General features: G+C 37.0%; 1 protein-coding gene across 1 annotated transcript in view; it reads right to left on the minus strand.

The window, feature by feature from the left end:
• Positions 1 to 24,815, minus strand: part of MAN1A1 (mannosidase alpha class 1A member 1) — a 137,497-nt gene that overhangs the window by 64,540 nt on the left and 48,142 nt on the right. The window contains exon 4 of the mRNA XM_062488765.1: positions 16,175 to 16,255. Coding sequence (XP_062344749.1) covers positions 16,175 to 16,255 — 81 coding nt within the window. The remainder of the gene's footprint in view (positions 1 to 16,174; positions 16,256 to 24,815) is intronic.

The following is a 24,815-nucleotide window of genomic DNA, read 5'->3' on the forward strand; positions in this document are numbered from 1 at the left end:
GTACTGCCCTTTCCAGAATAATCCAGTATGCTGGTCACCAACTCATAGAACAAAGTTCACATAAAAAAATCCTGCTTATTGCATAATTAGATTAGATTTTTTAAAAAAGAAAGCAAAAAAAGAAAACAATTAATAAAATCCCTTCTTTTGTTCAATTAGCGTTTTCTTGTTATGGTTTCACTGGTACCAAGAAAATTAATTTTTTTTCCTAGCTGACTGCTGTACCAAAGAAGTCACATAGTACCATGAAGAGTATTCCCTCTGTGGAAAAGATTGGAGAGAACTTAATCGAATGGAAGTAACTGGATTAGTGAGAGATTTCCAGATTTCATTCAAATGCATGCAGCAAAAAGCACAAATCCCCTCAAGTTATCAGCAGTAGCTAATGTATGTAATTACTTCAGTTATTTTTTAACTAAGAATTTCTAAGTAGATATACTGTGTTTGAAAATCTTATTTTAGAAAGGCCAGAATTAAATGGTACAAATTGCCAAAGAAGAGTGCAAGGCATATACCAAAGAAATAGTAATGTACAGTACGTTTTCCTCATCTCACTTGCACTTTAAAACTTTAAAATGAAGATAGAAATTGCTAGATAACTGCAGAATTTAAAAAGAAAATATAAAGGAAGACTTTGTTCCTGCTATATTTAGTTATTTTCTTTTGTACTATTCATATGTATTTAGGATTGCTTGCACAGACAAACTCAAAGCACTATTTAAGAGGAAGAACTTTTAGACCACAGGAGAAAAAGCAACTGCTCATTTATCTACTAATGTCAAAAAGCATTAGTTTTTTTAAAGCTTATGTATACTTGAACAATTAGAAGCTTAGCTACAGCCCACTAGCACTGGAAAGCTTATGAACCGACCATTTAATAATACCCCTGCTGCAATAATTCAAGAAAAGGCAGTGATGAATGCAATAAACAAACTGCAATGATTGCCTGTAATAACAAAAGGAATTTGTTACTTACAAAAGCCTTTGAGAATTCCTCACCCCAGACTCAGAGAAGCTTTAACTCTTCAAGAGGTGCGATAAGCAGCATGCACAAAGAGTAGTGAGTCGGATTTACTGCACACATACGGATTAACTGAGCACTGGCAACAGGCTCCCAAGGCCCCAATACAGGCAACAAGACTCACACCTGCAAAAACTGTGCTCATATCTTAAGACTCTGAAATACCACATCACTCTGAAAACATAAATTATGAAACAGGTCAGTGTCAGCAAATCAGCATCAAAGATTTGGGATGCCAGCTTTGTGTCCTATCAGCAATGGAAAGTCTGGGACTGCAGGTCTCCAGTAAAATAAAATATTTGTTTCAAGCAAGGACAGATGGCAAGCTAGTAGGCATTAAAAGTGTCAGCAGCCATGATGGAGGACTGAGCCCACATCTAGTGGAAGCTTTAAACCTCTGTTTTTACATAATATCCACATAAGAGGAACAGGACTTAAACCCACTGCGAGAGACACCATACAACTCTACAACTAAAGTATGAACAGACACTAGCACTAGAAAACTCTTTCCCAAGGCCGCTCCATCCCAAACACAATAAGCCCTCTCCAACCTGGAAATCCAATACTCATATGTTTGGATGCTGGTGAGAGGCACTGGCAGCCCTAGAAGTAACTCATAGACTAACACCAGGCAAGGATGTCAAGATTACAGAAAGTGCCACTTATTTAGTAGTCAGGTCTTCTACAGTTCAGGAAGATGAACATGTATTTGAAAGTATATTGGATGTAAGTGAGTGCAACTGAAATTAAAAATATGGCATATAAAATGGAAACTCATTATATTGTGAAGTGATACAGAAAACATCTGGATGTCATCTTAAGAGGTCAGTGTTTTTCCTGATTAAGGAAACAGCTGTCTTAGTAAAATTACTCATATCCAGCAGTAATGAAGAGTACCTTTTAGCTCAATTCTTCTGTTAAGCCACAAGCATCTGCTTCCTAATTTTCTTTTTATTTAATCTTGTGTACCCAGCTCAAGTGCTGTAACAACAAATTTAAATAGCGGCCTCATTTTATATCTTGCAAGCTATCATGACTAAACAAAGAACAGCACTTTGCATATGAAACTTTCAAGCAGGTGACCATTGAGAGGTGATTTGCAACACCATCTGTGTGGAAGCAGGGGGTGGGGCAGAGGAGCCTAATAAACTGCATGGGGAATCAATAATTACATCCTCAATGCAGCATAAAATGCTTTCAGAAGATTAATTCCTAGGCTTGTAAATTTGACTGTATATTTTAATTCCGATACCATTAAGTGATTTAGAGTGATGCTTTCACTCTAAACTACACTCCTAGACCATGGTGGCAGGCACAGAAAAGGCTAAAATCACTCTGTGTACATAAAGGGAATTCTATTTTCTTTTTAATGGCAACTCAGCAGCAAATGGGGAGCTGTTTGTTTCAGCCAATGTTATAGCAAGCCAACAAACACTTGCATGTTTCTTCCAGGCATTAATGGCAAGAGTTTTAAATGATGGTTATCAAATATACAAGTATAACAATGTGAACAAGATAGCAAGAGTGCCTACTTTATTTGTTCTTCCGTTCATTTTTTCCTAACTTCATTTAATCGCTTTAATATTTTACTCCAACACCAGAACAACAGCTTAATGAAATTACTCTCATCGGTTTGAATCAAAAGGGTCCTTGGAGAAAAGGGCCCAAGACTCAGGGTCTCCCATATTTTGCCATCTCCCTCGAATGAACCACTTGCAAACTTGAGCTGCCCTCTGTGCAAATGGAAAAAAAGTAACTATTCCTTCTTTTTGCTCTGTTTGCCCTCGAAAATATGGTCTTCCTCAATTACTACATAGTCTTAATCTGACATCATCACAAATATTTTAAGTCAGTTACTTGTATCATTCAGAGGCTGGTCCTCAAATAGGTAAAATTTACACTGACAGAGTCCTCAGATGTGGTAGCACAGAGTAGCAGTTCTCCAGCCAGCTCAGGGTTTGTTCTTTCTGGAGTTACTCCCACTGCTCCAAAGCAGTTGTGCTGCGTCTGCAGCGGTAGTGCAGCAGCAGCAAAGAACAAAAGCTTTCCTTATCCCTGCTGCTTCCATGTGAAGTGCTCCAGATAGCCAAGGGCTGTGTTTGCATGAAGCTGTGAGTGAAAGTTCACAGAAGGATGGTTGGGGTTGGAAGAGAGCTGTGTGGAGGGAGCCCTGAAAGTCCTCTGGTCCAGCTGTGATGCTCAAGCAGGGCCACCCTGAGCCTGTTGCCCAGGAACAGGAACGTGTATGGATAGCTTTTGAATATCTCCAAAGAAAAGGACTCCCCAATCTCTCTGGGCTATCACTGCAGTGCCCAGTCATCCTTACAGTAAAAACATGTTTCCTGATGTTCAAAGGGAATCTCTTGGGTTTCAGTTTCTGCTTGATGTTTAATATAAATGTTATATGTATATTTTGGCATTAGGACATGGACAGGGCAGTGTCACAGTATAGGCCTAAGTGACTATTGTCCAAGCTGTACCTTCAGTAGACTTGTCTTATTATTAGTGGTTTGATTTAGAATGAAGCAAGCGGTAAACTTGCAATACTAGCAACAATAAGGACAATTAATAACTAGTGAACTACAGTCTATGAAAGGTTTAGCACAAGGAACAAAGTACGATGCAAATCCAAACTGGCAAGTTCAAATACGGAAGTTTCGCAAATAAGCCATGATTTTAGGCACAGAATTACAGAGTTCCAGGATTTACCAAGTCTTCATTAAACACAAAAAGCCTAAGGAGTTAATTGGCATTACTCTAATATCCTTTGCCGGAGACCCTATGTTCCTCTTCGTGCACAGGCAATTCTACATTCCACTGCCCACTAGTTAGATGTGTTCATGGATACAGGGAGAATAAATTAAATTAAACACTACTATTTCAGAGTGTCTCTTATACTCTTTAAACATATATAAAATATAATGAGTATTCACTGGAAATTAGTGTTGTATATTATAGCTGTCCCATGTTTAAACAGTAAAGTGCTTCTTTTAATCCTTATATTAGGATTGAAATCAACACAGATATTTGCAGATTTTGTGATCAGAGATACTGGAAAAAAGGTAGAATGATCACAAGCACAAAGACAGTGCCAACAATCCCTCTGTTAGATCTGCAGCATGGATTGCTTATAAACAAGCCATTGGATCACAGAACTCTCTCATTGAGCTTTCTCTACCACCAGCAGCCAGACACTACTTCTGTCCCACTTTTACAGATATATGGGACAGAAATCAACTGTTTTAGCTGTTCAGCCCTCAGGTTTCAGTGGATTCTCAGATTATAAAAACTGAAAACAATGGGATCAAGAATGTGCCATTTAGGTAAGTGCAACTTGGATTTGCATGGGAACAGCTGAGCCTGACACCATGACAGGCGAGTTTGGCAAAATCAGCAGTTGTACTGATGCATTCTTGTTATTTTTTCCAGGGGAGAAGCAAGTTAAAATTTAGTGTACTCAGCAGGTTCCTTTCTGCACAACACCTCTGATACACCATCTAGATGGCTTTTTCTATAAGTGATGTAACAAGAAAAATTTTCCTCTATACAGCAGTACAAAAAGATGATGTTTTCCTAACTCATTGCTTGCTTTCTTATTATTGAGATTTCTCTGACAGACAATACTCATTGAATTGTCTGATGAATAATGGACAGGATCAAAATGAGCCTGAATAAAGTGCTTGTATATTTTCCTTAAATGAAATATAAGAGATGTGAACTCTTGTAGTTCTTTTTCTGTAGGCCAAACAGGAGGCTTCAAGAGAGAAGTATGATTTAAGAAGCTGCTTTTATGTTGCAAGTTAAATCATCAGGCAGACTAATTCAATTCCTTTCTGTTTTCTTTTTCTCTTACTGGACAAGCCATAAAACTAAAGCGACTAAAATATATGAATTTCCAATTCTTAAAGACTCAAAAACAAGTCCTCTGACTGAGCAGCAGAGTTGCCAGCATGTCGAATTTATGAGCAATTCAATTGCTTCTCTGAATTTCCTGCAGTTTTTTACTTTTTTAGAGCTAAACCTCAAAACCATTCCTGTAATTAAACAGCCAAAAGCTGTACTCTCTAAAGATTAAGACTATTTTTAAATGCAGCACATATCTGAAGGAAACAATTGTTGGAAGCATTCATAAAGATTTCAAGAATGCCTATTAGCATGCATACATTGCTTTCCATGCCCTCACTTGAAGCAAGAGAGAAAAAAGAAAAGGCATGACAACCATGTAAACTCTATCAATTTTTAACAAAACTCATTACATGGCTGTAGTGTTTTTTATTTTATTATTTAACTGAACAGTTCGCATAGTCACTTCTGGGGAGAATGCCATTCAGGCTTCACTAAATTATTTCTACATTTAATAGCAGGTAAATTAAAACACTAGAGTACCTTAACTGTAATTTCAAGTTGGAACTAGATAGAAAAGAAATCTTCAAAGTATGATTTACAAAAAGGGCATCTTAGTCACCTGCTCCACTCATTAATTCGATTACCAACTGTCACAGTCTATCAAGAAAAAGAATATGGCTGAGTAGATCCTTCTCATTGTATCAGTAAATCTTTACTTTTGACCTTGGGTCAGTTAATAACCATATTAACTTAGGACAGACCCTTCAAGCAAATCAGAAGAGCTGATGGCATTTAACATTGAACTAATCCTGCTCAGCCATGCTGAGAGCCACCACTGTAGTTTCCTGCAGCAATGATGGCCCCAAAGCATTACAGAAGTTGTAAATCTTGCCTGGAATTGGGAAGATTATTTATTCTTCCCTCTACAATATAAATGGAAATAAAAGCAACTCTGGAAAGAAAAGGCTGAGCACAGACTGAACCATGTTTGTAAGAGATACCCTACAAGCAGCAAATGCTGATGAGAAGGTTTCAGTTATTCACTAGTTTTGCATGATAAAAGGAAAAAGATTGAAATTGTCTGTATACTATGAATAGTGTTTTTAAGAACAAGTTGGGGAAAATAGCATCCTTTAAGAAACAGCATTGTAAGCTGCTGACTTTGTTCTGCAGCTGTTAGTTTGAAGACGACAACAAAAAAAAAGAGTTTTTAAAGAGAAATGGAAGCGAGTGAAGTTCATAGCATATCCTTTTCACATGATTGTCCTTAGGATATATTGGACTGCAAAATCATCCAGTCATGCTTACAAAAATTAAGGACAACTTGGCCCCAAGGGACAACACAACTTTAAAGCGGTAACAGGACTGAAACAGCTTCTAAAGACAAGCAGTATGGTTATTTTGCTTAGCCTGCAAAAGATGATTGCCTAAAGACTGAAGAAGAGAAACAAACCAGACACATCTAGCTCTTCAGATGAACTAGTTACAGAGTATTTTTGGTAGCTCAATGCATTTGAAACATCAGAAACAAGGGATCTGGCCCTTTATGCCAGAAAGAAGACAGCTCTGTTAATTGAAGGTTGACTCTACTCCAGTAATACTGCTGCTGGAGTGATCTTCCTTGTTTGCTCTAGAGTTCTGTCAGTTTACCTAACACTTGGATGTTAAAACAAGCTTTCGAGCCTTCATGAATGACAACAGTCCCCTCATACTGTACTGTTTTAATTAGCTACTATTTGAAGGAGTTCATAAGGGTTGGGAGGGTTAATCTAAGCAATTAAAGGTGTTATGTAAAGAATATCAGCGCTAAATACATCAAACAAAACCCAAATTCTTCAGAATATTTTACCACCTCTTGACCTTTCTTGTCTCTTTTCCTTTACTAGGAAATTAAACAGTCAGATGGCTGACAAGCTAACACCTTTGGGAATACAAAAGCTTGTACACTTGTTGACAAAAGACTTGCAATGTAAACAGTGAGCTAAGAAACTGAATCTGCTGTTTAACTACATCCTAAATTATTTTTTTCTTGATTTGTATGAGACGCTTGCACTACATGCCACTACTTTTCAGCTTTCAAATCTTCATGTTCATCCTCTCCTCAGGTTTTGGCTTAAAAAAAGTTTGCAGTTTGCCCAATCCTGTGCACTTAGCCCTGGGCAAAATGAGTCCTTACATTTACTGATTGGAAGAAAACAAAGATTTATCTTTCAAATGTTTAATGACAGCTCTGTTTAGGGGTAATCACCTGCCAAAACCACAAATTCCCATTGGCATCTATTATGCTGGAAGTGGTACAGGATTTTTCATGTGCACATCTTTTCCAAATTCCTTCTCAATCATTTGCACACAGGGTGGAAACACAGTCTGCATATGGCAGAAGCAAGCTTTTGGCACAGATGATACAGGAACTGGACTCATTTATCAACCATAACATTTACCAACATTATTCAATTGATGCATTTTTACAAACAAAGCATGTGGCCTCCTGCAGTTTTTGAGAGGTGTAGGAGAAAGCTCCCTACTCATCTTAGAAATCTTTCAGATTTCTGTTCCCTGAAAATAAACAACCAATCCTGCCAAAAAAAATGAACAGTACACTTGATCCCATAAGTTGATCCCAAGAGCTGGTGCTAACTTAAAGCAAATGAACCTTGTTTGTACCTGTTTCATGTTTTATCTGCTGAGGAAGACGTGTTGTAAGTGCAAGGGAAACTTTTAAAAGAATAGCTGTTTCTCATGCAGCAAGGATATCATTACATCTACCTATTGCTGGAGATATGAAGAGCATGCAAGAGCAGCAATGATGTCTCCCTGTTTCTGATTTCAGGCATTCAATTTTCTCAATGATCTTCAGTTAGCTTGAAGAAGCAGAATTGGTGGATGGCAAAAAGTGTTTTGTAATGAATTTCTAATCTGATCCTTTAAAGAGCTAATTGGATAAGGAACTTCCCAAATTTCATCATACGTTTCTGTTCACTCAATTGTATTTAAAATACTAAGAATTAATTAATGCCTATGTATTTTTACTAGAAGTAATCTAATTGTTTGAAAAAGATATCAGAGTAGAAAGATTCCTTGCTAAAGTTAGCTTTGGGAATCTGATAGAATGCCTTCATAGCTGCCAACAGAATCAAAAACGTGGTAATCTTCTACTGGACATTTTATATTTTTATCTTCTCTAAGCTAACAAGAGAAGGATGTTATCACCTACTTAACTTCCAACATAATGACAAATATTCTCAGACTCAGTCTACACTGAGACAAAGCACAAGATGGAATCTCATATACACTAGTTATATATTGTGAAATATTTAGATGAAGAATGAAGAGTTACTCCACACTCAGAGTAAGTTAATATTTTTATTTTAGTAAAAAAAAATCAGTACAATGATTCAATAACATCTATTACTTATCACCTAATTGAACTTTTATACCACATCCACTGAGAGAATATACTTGCCAAATATTTTACATAGCTCAGAATTTAAGCAGCATAAATTAATGCTGATCTACTCCCACTGTCAGCACCAAGATATTTTTATGTTGCTTTCATTTGCAGAAAGATGCAAAATTCTTCACTGTAGTACTATACATAAGGATTGTTATTTGGATATGAATAGTATGTTTGCAACAATCTAAATGCTGTTTGCAAATGGCTCCACAGAACCTTGTATCTAACCATATGTTATACATTTTCTATTAAATCTGCAGAGCAACTCCACCACCTCTTCAGGTAGCATGTGTTTACCCTCCTTTTACTCTTCTTTATTATTGTAACTGCATTTTGTGCTGCAAAGTGACAGAATTGGAAACTGAGATAAATAAAAGAGAGAAATATCTTGGAAACAACTTCTTTGCAGGTGCCTGGTGATTCTGGACAGACTGTTAATAGCATGTAATTTCTTCTGTACAGTATATTAAACCACATGAAATGAATTCTTCTTTAGGGTCTATCTAGACCTGCTGCTGCTGCTCAAAAGGAAAGCACTCACACTACTATTTCTAATAGACATTCTCTCTCCAACTGTTCTGTAGAACCAGAATGAAGTGAAACTGCAGGAGCTATTTGAAAGCCAAGTTCTCAGAAGAAACAAACAGCTCCCTCTCAGCTGCTTGCATTCTACTTAATAACATAGCTCATGAGCTCGTGTCAAATATACCAGCTGTTACAATCACAATCCGGTATTTCTTAGGTCTCATTATCATCCATTCTCCTTCCCAGCAATTTGCCATCAGCCTACAGTAGTTGGGTTGTGAGCAGTTCGTTAAAATTAATGTAATGAGCAGTGAACTTTTTGGTTATTTACAAAGTCAACATATGAATGCAAAAACACTTCAAATAGGTTTACCATAGAATAAAGCAAACTTTTTTGTCATTTGGAGAAAACTCCCCAAACAAAACCTTTTCTGCGATGCAAATGCGAAACCACTACCAGTGAAGAACATAAGCTATGCACAGGTTGGAGTTCTATACAGATGTTTCTCAAACCAAAATCAGGGCTCTGATTCCTGGTTTCATAGCAGGCTTAGTTAGGCAGCTGCAGCAGGCTGTCACCACAGCTTCTCAGTCCCCTGCTGTGGGTATTCACACTGATAGACAAACAAAATGATGGCAGACAAACAAAAGCAAAACAGACCCACTGCTGGACTCCAGCAGACAGCAATTCACTGAATTAGGGCAAATTGCCACTATTCCCACTTCACATTAGCAGAGTAGCCTGAGGGCCCTCATTCTGAGGCACAAAAAGTGTTGGTGATGGCAATGATTGTGTGCCTGGTGGTGCCTGATTGCAGTACAGGGGCAGAGTCTCCATCACATACTTAGACCCCAGAAGAAGCTCCCTGCCAATGTATACGTGGGTGGTATCAGTAACCCCGCAGCAGAGGGAAGAGAGGGAAAACCTAGAAGCAACATCTTAATTAAGTGCAAGACTGAAAATCCACATCTCTGTTACCATTCTTCCAATTTTCCTCAGAATTAAGTGTGGGGCCAGCTTGAGCAGCATAGTTGCACAGAGCAGCTGAGCAGGTAGCACTTGGAGAAAGGGGACAGAAGTATTAGGAATGAGAAAACTTTTGGAGTAAAGGGAACCTAGTACTTGAGAGATGGGTTTCATCAACAGTGACAGTGTAATTGCACTGCAAGAACTTAAGAGACAGAAATAGAAGACTGAAGGGCAGTCTGCTTGCGACAGAGGAACAGTCTTTGTAAAAGAAAATCTTAGGAGTCAAGGTTATTTCCAGAATGTGAATCCATAGGGATTCTGCAGTACATTTTGATGCAGCTAGCACAGAAAGTGAACAATATTAGATTTATTAAAGGTGGTGCAGAGGCTGAAATAGTAATGGAGATAACAGACTGTGACTGTGGGAAATGGAGGAGATTTCAAATCCTCTGTCCCTCAGTAGGCTATTAAGTGCTACATCAGAGCTGATATAAACCTTTATTTTATACACTGTAATGACAGCTTGCTGCAGAAATTCAGAGTCTATAGCAGAAAAAGTAGCTCTTAACTTAGTTTGACATATTACTGTTAACAAGGGCCACATGCCCCAATTCAACACATTGTTTTAAACAAAAGGTTCACTTTGGCAATGTTTAAGTTTGGAAAGAGGATCAAGATTGAAATTAACTTAGCAACAGCCACATGGTTAAATTGCTTGGAGATGATTTGGAAAGTAAAAGGTGAAGTTCAGAGTCCAAAAATTCTCAAATCAAAAGGCTCAGAAGGCTTTTACCTTATTTTGGAATGACTGTAAAAAAGGTAATTAAAAGTAAAACTGTATTGAGTTCAAGTAAAGAATACAGAAACCAACAATGCTTGACAAGTTGAATGAAAACTCTTAAGTCAGGCTAAATATAATTTTTTAAGAATAAGCGTTTAAAGTTAAAAAAAAAAAGGAGATAAATATGAGGCCTGCTAGAGAGCCAGGAGAAACAATAGGAGATGTCCATTTAAAAGAGAATAGTAAATTTTAAAAAGCCATTTCCAAAAAGATAAATGTGCCCCTGTGTTTGGTCCTGAAAAAGTCTAGGCATGTTTCCATGCAAGAAGTTTCTTCAAAGCCTAATGGAATCTTGTAATATTGAGGTTGGACTAGAAGATCTCTTGAGGTCACTTCCAAGTTGAATGGCTCCAGGATTCAAAGAAATACCAGATTAAAAAATCATAAATCTATAAAAATGAAAGCATAAAGAAAATTTCAGAGCTCTACAGGAATGAAAACATGACACCACTTCAACACTGATGTATTGCTTAAAAATGGCAGCAGATGGATGGTAGGTTGGAAACAGGACTCCAATCTGAAAACAGGGCTGTACAAAACTACAGGCAATTGAAGTCTTCTAGTCTGTACCACACAGGGAATTCTACTGCCAGTCTGTGAAGATGATTAAGGAGGTATTAAGTGGCATTCACAGAGAAGTGATCAAGCTGATACACTATGCCTGGAGTTTCAAACAGCATTATAAATCAAGCTTCCAATACATAAAAGGAGCAGTCCTCTTGTTAACTAGTGTCAAGTGAGAGGAAGCAGGAGATAAAAGATGTGGTCAGTGCTCACATTTGGTGAGCTAAGATCCCCAAGGCACATAAATTGGAACTTAATCAAGGTTTGCAGAAAAGGCCCATACCTTTGTATAGGTGACAAAAACTTAATTTTCCTACCATTCAAGACTGCTAAATGACGGGATTTTTTGTTTTTTTGTATTCATGGAATTTGAATATTCTCTCTGAAGAGAAACCTCTACAAGAGAAGGAGAGACAGAAATAATAGCTATGGCTAAATTCTGCAGACTGTCTCAGTGCTATATGAAGTCAGCAATCTTCTGTGGTCAGCCTGGCAAAGGCAGTTCTAGATCAATAGCATCTGCATCATTATTTCATGCCTGCTCCTCATTAGTAAGATACCTCTATAATCACTGAGGAATGGTGGTTTGCAGCGAGCAATGATTAGGTCTGTCTGAAGTCAGACAGGAAGCCAAGATCAAGTGAGGTTGAACAGTGGCACTGTAACTCCAACTCTAAATGCAGATATAAACTAATCAGGTATGTCATCATTTTTTTCCCCATTTTTTTTAACCTCTAATTAACAGCTGGTAGAGAGTAACAGGTGAAACTTTAAGTCCAACACTTATCATCACATATCATGAAGAACAGCTTGGGTGGTGATTTTTTGTTTTTTTGTCTTTTTTTGGAGTTTGTTTTTCGGGGGCTTTTTTTTTTTTTTAGTTTTTGGAGTTGTTTGGTTGGTTTGATTTATTTTTGTTATTCCTTCACCTTGATCAGAATAAATTAGTGTTCCTTCAAACAGGTTATCCCACCACATTAAAAAAGTACAAATCTGTTACATTTCTGCTTCATGCCATGCAGAAGAATGGCAATATGAGCATATTACGCAGTAAGAACAGCTGTTGCATCCAAAATATTTTAACTCCAGGGGAAAAAAACTTTCTTATCTCATTCAGAAAACAGAAAAGCTTCAGAGGGATCTGGGAAATTACCAGCTGAATCTGAAACTTACGTGTTCCTTATTCACTTCAGAGTGTTTTGGATTTACTTTTTTTTGCTGCTCACACAAACAGCAAATTAAAATTCCTTTTATTTCTGCCTGTGCAATGTATTCCCTGATTGTGGAACCAACCTTCAAGTAAAACAGTCCCCTTGTTACTTAGCTTTAGCAGTGCCTTAAGGAACCAGTTATGAATAAATCAGAAGACCTGGAGAATGTACAAACCTGACTAGACTAAGAGCAGGGCCACACATTTACCATGACTTTCAGCACCAGTACCGCAGCTATTCCCAGCAGTGAAAATTACATTGCTCAGAAGTAATATTTGTAATATCCATGAATTCCAAGAAAGATCTTAGTTGTTTGAGGGTTCAGTATTGTCCTACTCCAAAAGTTAACAAATTATCTCCTTATATGACTACATTTGGAAGTGTAAATATCTGGGTCTGCAGAACAGAGGACTTTCCTGCATGCAGTACTCCTGACCCTTGGTATACCAGAATTTAACATCAAGCTAGTAAGTACAGCAAGGCAATTGTAAAACAAATTACTCCCTTACATTTTAGTTTTAATTTTTAAACCAAAAAATTACTTAAATGAGGAATCTTCTAAGATTCTAAGACATGTCTAGTATTTAATCAAGGTTTAATTTAAACAAAATTATCAAGAAAGTTTGAAAAAAGCCCTTTCCCAGTCCTATGGGATAACTCTATCATATTACAGTTTCCTAAAGATACTTTCATGCAAACAAAATAATTTCAATACTAACAGTTATTTTTAATAATCCTTTACAGCCAGTGACTTATGGTAAAAGTACCAAGAAAAGCATTCACATGCAGTATTATTATTAGGGACTTAAAAACCCCAAAGGAACTATAAAACAACCAACCAAAAAAAAGAGATGCCCTTAAACAGTTACTCATTTTAAAATCAAGTTTTCTGATATTTGTAGCTATTTTACAAATAAAGTTGACATTTGACTGAAACTCTTTCTGGCCTGGGTTTAGACATTTACCACAGTAGGGAAAAAAGTAAAAAGCATATGACATTTCTAACACTTTTAGGTATTTCATATTAATTCTACTAGGGTAGAAATTGTAGGAAGTTTAACAGAAAGCATCTCGTGGCTCTATTTGCAAGTGAGTAGCACACATAGTTATCAAGGAGTAAAGTATTCAATTTGTTCATTTTTAGAATGATTCACATTGGTGACTTTATCTAAATGAACTATTATGTGAGCAGGATGTTTTAGGAACTACTCAGTACGCTAGCATTTTTTTTAATCGTGATTAGTTAGACTTAAAAATGATTATGGAAACATACAATGTGTTGCAGCTTTGGATCATTACCCATGGAAATGTAATTCAGAAGCACAAACAATAATTATTTCCATCACTCCTTCTACCGAAACATAGCTTTCTTTAATTAGAATACTGGTAAGTGAGCACAGCAGATATAAGATTTTTTAATAGTTAATCTGATAAAGAATTAATTGAGCTTTTAACGGATGAAGTTTAATCCTTCAAGCAGTGTGCATACAGATTGTGCAACCTTTTGAGGTGTTCATCCACTAATGGAATGGACTAACAGATTGTTAAAGATATATTTTATACAGTGGCAACCAGCTTCTGGGGCCCTCAGGCCCTTCCACACCTCTCAGCAGCATCAGGGAAGAAGAGACCCACATAATACAGGAGAACCTCACTCTGCTGCATCCCATACCTTCCATTGGCAGAGGTTGGCTATTGCCACAACATCTTGGGATTTAGGAGATAAATCGTGAAGTTTCCCCAAATGCGATGAAGGCAGAGCACACGGAATAGCACTCTCTAAGCAACCAGAACAACTGTTTAGGGACATCTTTCTGTCTTGGACAGCAGATGTCTAACAGAGAGCGAGAACCAGTGGCAAGCATGGATGATGCCCTTCCTGGTCTGCAAGAGCTTGGCACTCCCCTTAATAATGCACCTCTTCTCTGTATGTAAGAGCCCATTTTACTTTCATCACTGAGTCCATCAGTTTTAGAATGGGCACTAGCATCCTTTATCAGTGATATGTCACTGCAGAGTTCCACTTAATTATCTGTTGTGTGAAACAGTTTCTTTTGCTTCAGAAGTCTCCTCATTTCATTTGTGCCAGTTTTACTGGAACGTGAGTGCTGCTTTCAGTCTAGCTGAAGAGGTGGTGATAAAACTGCCTCTCTGAGGATGAAGGAACATCTGAGAAGCAATGACTAGGTGTTATTTAGGAGAAACCATGCACACTGATTGAAAGTGAGAGTGCACATAAACAGACACAGGACATAAACCGTCAAAATACATATGAAATCACCAGCACTGATGGCAAATGAATAAGGCATTTCTTGGCAGACAAACTGCCACTCAATACAAAGTCCCATGAGCATTCATCTACCAGCTCATCTGCCAAGAAATATCCTCTGCTTCTGTCAGAAGTGGTTAAGTAAAGAGTACCAGAAGGCTATGTTAGAAAAGTCCACACCTGTTTCCCATGTAGATCTTCAGTGAAAAGAGAAGAAATGTAAGTAAAATAATATTTAGCAAAGATCCAGAAGTCAGCTCTCGATTTTTTTCATTACTGTTAAGTGTCTGACTGCATTTTTTACCCCAAAACATTTACAAGACATTTCAAATAATAAAACCTGTGCATTTTAAGACATGAATTCTTTTCCATACCATCCACACTCACAGGTCCATGTGAAATAAGCTGGTAAATCTAGTTAAGACATGAAAGTGTCAGAGAAACATTGTCTCCTTGTAACTGCTTTGTCAGGTACCTGACCCAATAGTACCTGCTAAAACAGTTTAACATAGTGATACATTTTAACAAAAAATAATCACTCAGAGCCATAGAATTCAAGTAATTTAAAGTGACAGGTTCAAAACAGAACTCTACCTAGTATTTGGGAAATTTACTTATGAAAAAAATTAACTTTTTTGGGTTTGTGGAGTTCCCACCAGTAATTGCTTTGGATTTAAGGAACAATAAGTTCAACTTATGATTAAAGAGTATTAACTTGTGTAATCCTGCAACAAAATACTACTATAACCCAGAGAAAGAAACAAGAACTTAAACTAGTAAGATTAAAGACTTTTCAACTGCCCGGCTAAAACTTGAAAATATCACAATACGTGTCACTTAAAATGGTACCTGTGACTCTTTTGGCCTTCTCCAAAAACATTACACAAGTAATTCCATTTAGACAAAATGATGAAACTAAGCTGAAACTGCATCTTCATTCTCTCAAGAAACTTTGACAGGTAATAGAGATTAATGGGTTATTAATGCTTTAAAGACATTCACACGTATAGGTTTACAGTTTCCTTTTCTTTTTTAACATGCCTTTTCCACATGAAGCCTCAGGTTCAGGCAGGCAGACAGAAAGTAAGAGTTTAAACGAGTTCAAGGGTACACTAGAAACCCACTTGGGAAGCAGGAAGCTGATGCACCTAATCTACTACTGCCTTAGAGTAGGAACTCCATAATTACACACTCCAGCATGAAGCTCAGTAAGATGCACTGGGTGTGATTCCCACTCAGGAAAAAGCTCCAAATATCATTTAACACTTAAATGAAGTAACAGTTTTAGGACTTATACAAAGTGGCAGTAATAGAAGCAAGAAGGCCCATTGGACTGGTCTCTGCTGTCTAAGCCATTTTAAAAGTTTTAAACAATGGATAAATGAAATTATTTAAGTAGGAAAAATAAAATTATTAAACCTAAATTTAATGACTTATCTAGATGATGATGATGTGTCAGATAAACCAACTTACTTCTTCTCCTGAAAGATAGTAAGCTGAAAGTAGTCCACCGACGAAACGAATGTTCACTTCAAATACAGAAATTTCAGCATTCTGTTGAAACAAACATGAATTTATTTCTATAGATGTTTGTTTGGTATGTCATATATATATACACACACACATGTTTTAAGGCACAACAGCTGTAAATAGCAAAACTCAGAAAATGTAGGGAAGGCCAACATAAGAATTTAAAGCATTTCTTTCCCTCACTTTGACAAAATATCCTCTCCATTATCCACATCCTGCTCGACTTTTCACCTCTTTTACTTTTAAAGGCTTTTTACTAAATACATATATCTGAGTACTTATCATCCCTTGCAGATGATTCAGCATTTGCCCAAAAAGTGGTCTTGAATCACGTCCCACACTACCTCCCCTTACACCATCTCAGACAGATCAGTATTGATCAAAATGTCCTATCAAGTGTTTTCCTATTTCAGTCTAAATACAGCTTACTGCAAAAAAGAAGGTAACATTAGAATGAGTTAATTACATGCTCATGAAAAAAATGTAATCATGTGTATTTCCAAGCTGGCATGGATAAATTTTTTACCAATGATAAAGACTAGGTCCAGCCAGTATCTATCTCAGTACTCAAAGCACATTCTTCCCTGCCTTTTGAAATTCAACCATAAATGAGGAATCTGAATCTCACATGTTTTTGTTCTTTATTAAGGCAATTCCAATTTCACCTCAGCACATAACATTTAATCCATTCAAGGCATTCAGTTAAAAAATTGATCTAGTGTAGTTTCTTATTTTTTGCTATTTTATGTAATACTACTTTTTATATTTCTGTATTTCTGCAGAAAAAGGTACCCAACAGTGTCCCAGAATTTTGGGCACATGACAAAGGCATTTGACTTCCACATGTTCTGAGTTGTTCTTGCTTCTACTGAGTCACTTTTCCATTTTCTATTTGCTGACATACACTACAGCTACATTTTGTATAAACCAATGCATGGTGGAGCTAATGGATTTTCTTCTGAAAGGCTTGCAGGCTTTTTTCATTCATCTAGCTTTTGTGTTTTTCCAGTTTAAACATTCAGATGTCAATTTACGTAGGAGGGAAGAAGGCGCTCCCTATTTTCTGTGGATTTTGAATTGCAGTAAAATGGCTTTACAGAAAAAACAAACAAACAAAGCAGCACTAGGCTACTTAATAAAAATATTACTTCATGCTTTTTGGTTTCCAAGGTGCTTTGATTAAGAAAAGGTATCTAGACACACTGTAGGGTTGGTGAGTTTTTTGTAAAGGTACAGGCTTCAATACACACTCTCAGACTTGCTACAATGCTACTGGGTTTACATAGAAGAATCTAACTTTTCTCCTCTAAAATGTACTCTGCATTTCCCCCTCTAAAAGAGGATATAATTTCATTTATAATTACTCTGATTAATATATAATTAGTATAATATATATATGTACGCACTGCATAATTTTTAATACACATGAGCAAAATTCAAAGGGACTGACAAAGTAAACTGACTTTTGAAAGCTCACACTGGCATCAAGAGTTAAGACTGCAAAGTTATCTTGCTGTCTTGCAGTGTTCAGAACGTAACACTCCTCCAAATTTATTTTGAGTACTCTAGAAATATGCAGTTTCTCCTCTGTCACTGCTCTCTCCTACCGCTCCTCTCTTCTTTCTTATTTCTTATTCCAGAAGTTTAATTTCTGCAGCTAAATTTCTGTTTCCAAAATGCCTCTTTTTATTCAGAATCTGTTAATTCTCTTTCCAAGTGTTCAGTCATTGCCTCACTGAATGCAGCAATAAGGCAAATGGAAGCAGGTATTCACCTCAACTTTAACATTCCTTGCAGTCTTTTTTATTATGCCATGATGCACATTAAACCTGGGGAAGGGGATATAAAACATTTAAATCCTCTAGAAATCTGAGCTAACTAGATGATGCATCTGTGCACCTGTTAAGCAGACTACCTGTGTAGGAACTATAGTACATGTACATTAAACACAAAAATCCATCTTAAAATCCAACATATAAGACAGCTAGTAGAGAACTGATTTGACTAAAGAAAGGCTGATCTGACCTGATCTGATTGAAGAAAGGATGATTAAATGAGTGAAAGGGGAGGCTTCTCTTCCCTGGAGATTGAGCTAGCTGAAACTTCTATGAATAGTATGAGAATATGAATATGCGAACCTTCTTCAGAAGTTCAGGTTCTTTCCATTTCAATCCTGAGACTTAGCACATGTCAAGTACCTTTCTTTGATGTGGGAAGGCTGAAGCTGTAAAGAGGTAGGTGTCAGATGAGGAAATGAGTTAATCAGATATCTCAGACACTTGTGTTTCCTTTGAAACTGAATTAAATTACTTTTTGATTTTCAATTGCTTGAAATAAATTGAGTGGTGTATGACCTGAATATTTTGTCTCCAGAATTTTATATTTTGCTTTTCTGGATTTAAATATGACCACTTAACTCACAAAACCATTGCTATCTTTCAAGGAGTGCAAAGGCCCTTTAAGGAAGGCTCACTGACATCTGCTTCTGGAAATGAGTTACAGACAAGAAGACTACTTGGAAGTAAAGTGAATAAGGGTCTTACTGTTGATCCACAAAGATTAATTGCACTGCAATACTGAACATGTATTGAAGGGGTGATCTTTCAGGACATTTCTTGAAGGCAACTATTGTTCTAATGTTATCAGATTCCCAATAGGTCACTTGAACCTTCATTTGCAATACTTGCCTCTTACCAAAATCTTTATACAAGCCACTGATGCAGACAAACACTGAAACAGTAATTTCATTGATTGCTGGTTTGAAAGCTTTATTCCTGATACATAGTTACTCTTACACTCATTGTACCAGGCTACTATTATTCTCAGCATACAAATAACAGTAAATGGCAAAACAATTAAAGTTTTACAACTTCACATCAAGAAAACATCTCTGCATGGAAAATTTGTGTGAAGAAGTAGTCTGTTAAGAAAAATGAACTTGCCCTAAAAGCAGATGATTTCTGATACACCAACTTTACCCTTCTTCCTGGTTTGATTTTTAAAATTTTTGTATGATATGGCGCATTGAAAACGACACACGCTGATCATTATGCTCTTTTCCTATATTAAATCATCCACATACAGTTTGCACAAATAAGTCTATATATTTCTACTCAGCAAGTTCTAAGCAAAACTATTTTTCATCTTGATCTCAGATCAAGCTGTATATGAATACCTTATGATCCATTTACCAGTACCAAAATATATTAGAAAAACTTCCATCTGAACTTCCCAAAATTTCTACTTCATCACCAATAGAGGTGAGAACTATTTTTTATTTTAAATTTAGCCTTCTCCTTCAAACAATTATTGTATCACTTATATAGCAAGTCTGAGAAGTGGTTGAATTAATTCCATTATTTCTGATGGAAATTCTGTAAGGCAAAGTGACTGGACGTGTATTTCAAGATGACTATGATATTCCCTCTTTAAGGTACCAAGTGTAAAAGACAGCTCTAAACAACTGGATAAATATAATTTCCAATTTTATGGTCTTTACACTAGTACCCCAAATACACTGCACTGTGTATGAGAATATCTGGAACACCTTTGTTAGTACACATCTGTGCTAACATCTAAACATCAGTTTGGCATTATATTTGCAGGCCTCCCTTTTAGGAAGGATTCTGAAAGTCTGTAGATACTTGGAAAAGTGTTATGTGTATTGGGAATAACATGTTTTTGTTTTAATTTCAAGGCTTCATGTTAATTGCTGAATGTGAATAATGGGATCTTTCTTCTTATATTTATTCAGTAATTTATCACTCACTATTTGAAGCATAAATGGAATAGTCCAAGTACTATACAAGATCCAGTGAAACTGTGACTTCTGGTCACTGTACTTGAGAAAAAATAGGAAACAAAAAGCAACATATGAATCCAACATGTGGTCCAAGAGCAAAGCTGTGACAAGTTTCAGGAATTTCATCTGGTTTCCTTGATTAGCTTCTAAAGATGAAATTATTTTGACAAACACATACAACATCCTTTACATTGCTGGCTAGACACATAACACCAAAGAAACATTAAAATTGCTTTTTAAGTAGAAGAAAACCCATAGCTCAGAAACACTCAAGATGCTGGAGAAAATTACAGATATAAATAGAAAATATATTATACTAACTCATTTTAAATAAAGGAAGAGTGACAATGCCTTAACAAGGCCCATCTTCAAAAAGCAACAATAAAACCAAATGGGAGGGGGCAGGTAAAATAATGTGCCAAGACTTGTATTAGTTCACCTGTGTTACTCTGCATTTCTATTTTATTTGCAAATCTGTGACAGGGCAAATTTGATCTCAGTTGCATCTCACCACTTGACTTCCCTCACCCTTCCATAAACCAGAGGATTAAGACTATAACTGGTAAACTACTGAGGCTTCAAACAGCTGTTACATTGAATTTAATAATGAAAGCATTGTTCAGACAACAAACTACTGTCAACTGGGCTCTCCTGAATGCCTTTGCCTGTTGAACTCAAGCAGCTTCCCAAAAATCAGTATTCATATCCTTCTGGATCATTTCCTTAATGCATCTCATTCCTGATAATCTTCCTCTCCACAATTCACAGACCAAAGCCAAAACGATTTCCATCTGTATTTTCTCATGGGAAGTCACCCTCTCTTATAAACACAACATTTCAAACACAACACTGTTTTATTTATCAAGTGCTGGGTTCCACCTGGCACTCACCAGCAGCACTGGTTATGTCTTCTGCCATTCAAAATTCAGCTGGAGAAAACACTGTGTGCTCTTTACACAATTGAATGTATTCCCAACAATCAAGTCACCTTAATTTGTATTTGACAAAAAGCTTACTCTCTTAGTTTTTATAAACACAACAAAAAATAATACCACAAATCCTAACATATGATTTTTTCAGTCTTCTCTATTGCAAAGATTCCTTCCAAAACTTTCTTTACTTTGGCTCTCCTGTTCTTGTATCGTCAGGAGTGTATAGAACTTCAGTCACCTCATCTGCATTTCCTTCTATTGCTCCTGTGTACAAGGAATATAGCAACTCCCCCCACGCACACACGCCATGGCAAGCAGCCCATATCCTGCAGTTTAACAAGCTGTGCAAGAGAGCACCAGGGACCCTATAGTGAACAATGCTGAATAATGTATATAATTCCAGACTAAAAAGTGGACACAAAGGGCCCACATTTCCTGTGAAATGAGATGAACTTGTAATTATTATTACTATTAAATAATAACATTCCCCGGATGAAGCACAAATGTTAGGAACAGCAACAAATCCTAGTATTTTCAAGCAGCCCAGGAACTAAAATAGTCATGGATAGTACTGCAATAGGTCACTTTCAGCTACTGTAATTAAACAAGATTTTAATTACTTGCAACTGTGGGGAAAAATAAGTTTCACTCATATTCCACAAATGAAAGTTACTGGCAGCTTGCTAAAATATTCAGTTCCCTAAGAGATGGGAAAAAATCTTAGCAACCTTTTTATCACAAGTGTTAAAGCTTGGTTATTGCATAACATGTTATTTAACCTTGCTGAAGTCCCTGCATGGCAAACTGCAAGATCTTCAACAGGCACAAAATTAAAGTGCTACTGAAGGCACTAATAAACCCTAGCAGCAAAAGCATTGCATTTAGTAATGAATTTGCAGGATCTCCTTTTAGTCCATTAAAATAGGGCTAAAATTACACATAACCAAAACAAAATCAAGTCACTTTGAAGTCTGGCATTTAGAGTGTACTAATAGGTTATGTGGCAAACTAGTAATCAAATAGTCCTACAAACTATTTTCAACTGCTGGCATTCTTAGGATTTCTCTCCGACCCATTATACATTTACTCACACCTCCCACACGACTCTGTCTTTTTTTTTTAAATGGAAAAGCTGTTCCAAATTGGTGTATTAGGAAACTTTCTGATTTTCTCACTTGAAGAGGAAGAACATCAAAAATAAAGAGCCAGAAAACCACAGTGTTCCAAGACAGAACACTAGGTTGTGGATTGTAAAATACAATTACAAATCAATCATAATACCTACAGTTTGCGAATAGTAGGATTTAGATTTGTAAATGCTGAAGTTTGAAATAAGCAAACTGAAATCTGGAAGCCTGTCCTGTTACTGACTGCCACACCACAGATACAGCTGAGTCAATGATAACTGCTGGAAGCCTTATTCACTACAGATGCAAATAATATTTGCTATTCTGGGATCTTAGAAAGATGGTCTATACATGACAGTAGAGGAAAAAAAAAACCAAACACATAACTTCAAGTTCACTTTTACCAGTTCTTTTCCAGTTCCCAAATAATAGACATATCGCTCACAAAACTTCTAGGTTGCATGAAGCTGCTGACAAAACCTCTTTAAAAGATACTCAGATTTGCTAAGCTAAGCACAAAGATGAGAATCAGAACTGCTAAGTTAGCCTTCAAGCTTCTAAAGTGGCATATAAAATCAGATACAGTGACTGACTGACCTCTAAGCAGTTTTCCTTAAGAGCATTGGTAGGACACAAGACTGAGGGTAACCTCACCTTCTTACTCATTCCCTTCTCTTTATGCAGTTCTTGAATTCATTAATACTTGTCTTTGAGAGCAAATAATGAAATGCTCTTCCATACTTTCCCAATTTCCCTGTTATCTGAACAAGTGCATGGCTTTCTGCTCCGTGCCTTGTTCCCACTGTGATCCTGTCTGGCTACGCTTCCATCAGAGAGCCAGTCAGCTGGTCAGGGTATGGATTCAAGCCCTGTCCCATGTACAATTTGACTGCTAGCACCTTCTGGTCTTGGCGTGGGTTCCTATTGCTCCAGTCAATGTCCAGACATGCTTTAGGTCTACACCATGTAGACCAAGGACTGCTTCCAGTAGGCAATACAGACAAGACTGCCCTTCTGCATGGAAAAAGTTTAGCAGGGCTGAAGAAGAGGGGGATGGATCACTTAGTCAGTCATCCTAAAGATACTGGGGTGTGTTTGAGTGTAGATGCAGAGCACCATCAATTCCAATATTTAACAACTCCCAAACCTTCACTGCTGTGTCATGCAGCTTAGCTCCTGCACCACGGCTCCTCGACACCTAGCCCCTTCCTTTGCCTCACTAAGATCCCTCTTCCTCTCTCTTCCCAAGCAGATATTCAATGTCAATTGACTCTTGCACTGCAGAGACTGATAGTTTTTTCCTCCCCAGTGTGAAGCAGAAGTGGGGTGGTGGTACAAAACCTCTTTCAGAAAGCTCTCTGTGTGTGTGCAGCTTCTGAAACAAATAAGAAAAACTAAGAGCAGAGGAGCAGGCAGCAGTGTGTAGTTGTAGCTAGGAAACAGCCAAGCTCCCTAAAGATCCCATGAAAGACTGGCTCCTTTTTCCTTCCTTGTAACCCACTGACACACAGCCCAGGCCAGCTGTTGCAGCCTTGGGCTGTGCCCTGTGAAGGGGTGTGTGGGGAGGGCCAGAACAAAGCCTTGGCTATATTAATTAGAAGAGCAAAGATGAATCCCCCAGAGAGACAAAGTGATTTAACAGAGAACAGAGCACATATCCATGATGCTACTTAAAGCAAAGACCATGTATTTAGCCACTGCAAATGTCATCTCCTTCCAAAGGTACAAGTATGTCTACATGTCTTATAATATTGACTGAATCAGAAAATGCAACTTAATTCCTGAAGGAATAGGTCAGTTTAGCTCAAACTTCTGCAAGGCTTCAAAAAAAAAAAATAAAAAAATGTCAGCAGTTGTGACATAAAAATGCTCCAAGCATTGCAACATGGATATCTCAGTTATAAAATTACAGGGTTACCAGCTACAGCTGTAATGAAAATAGCCTGTGTTATTCCCCAAAAGGGAAAGCTTCTAAACATATCCATTGACAAGCTTACTAAAAGGCATGAGTTTGCCAAGAAAGGTGCTGCTGACTTAACTAGAATTTTCCTTCAAAATCAAAACCTATCTTTGGAAAGGTAAAGAAGAGCAGCCCTGACATCTAATTCATTGAACTGCGACATTGAAATCTAACGCATAAAGAGACATTGCCATTTCCCATTAAGTCACCTTTATTCCATAAATCCTTTCATGTGCATAACCTTGTGCTTAGTTTACAAAGTGACATTATGAAACTTTTATGATCAGGTGTTGAGAGTGGTGTGAGTGCTGGCCAAATAATTTGATGAGTATCTTTCAGAGTTTGTAAGATTTTCCTATATCTGGCTGCATTGACATAGAACATAAGAAGAAAAAATTCTGCCACAGGATACAGTCACAGCTGTTTTTGTAAAGAACATCCTAAAGAAAATTAAATCTTTGAATGATATGGTTCTAAGAATAAATTAAGATAAAAACTTATCCTATTTATGCAAATAAAGGCCAAATATGCTGATTGAGCAGTCACTGCCCAGGAAATTACCAGAAATTACATCAAACACAAGTTTATACCACTCAGAAGAAATAACTCTTAAGGATATGTCAGTGCATTAGTTATTCAAAAAAAATCACTTTCATGGGACAAAAGTTTCTAAAACAGAAGCAAGTAATAGAGTATGTAACATTTTTGCAGAATATGTCATGTAAAGCCTGATACATGACAAATGCTTAAACACAAAGAGAAC

This window comes from Cinclus cinclus, chromosome 3 (genome assembly GCF_963662255.1).
Source record: "Cinclus cinclus chromosome 3, bCinCin1.1, whole genome shotgun sequence".
NCBI lineage: Eukaryota > Metazoa > Chordata > Aves > Passeriformes > Cinclidae > Cinclus > Cinclus cinclus.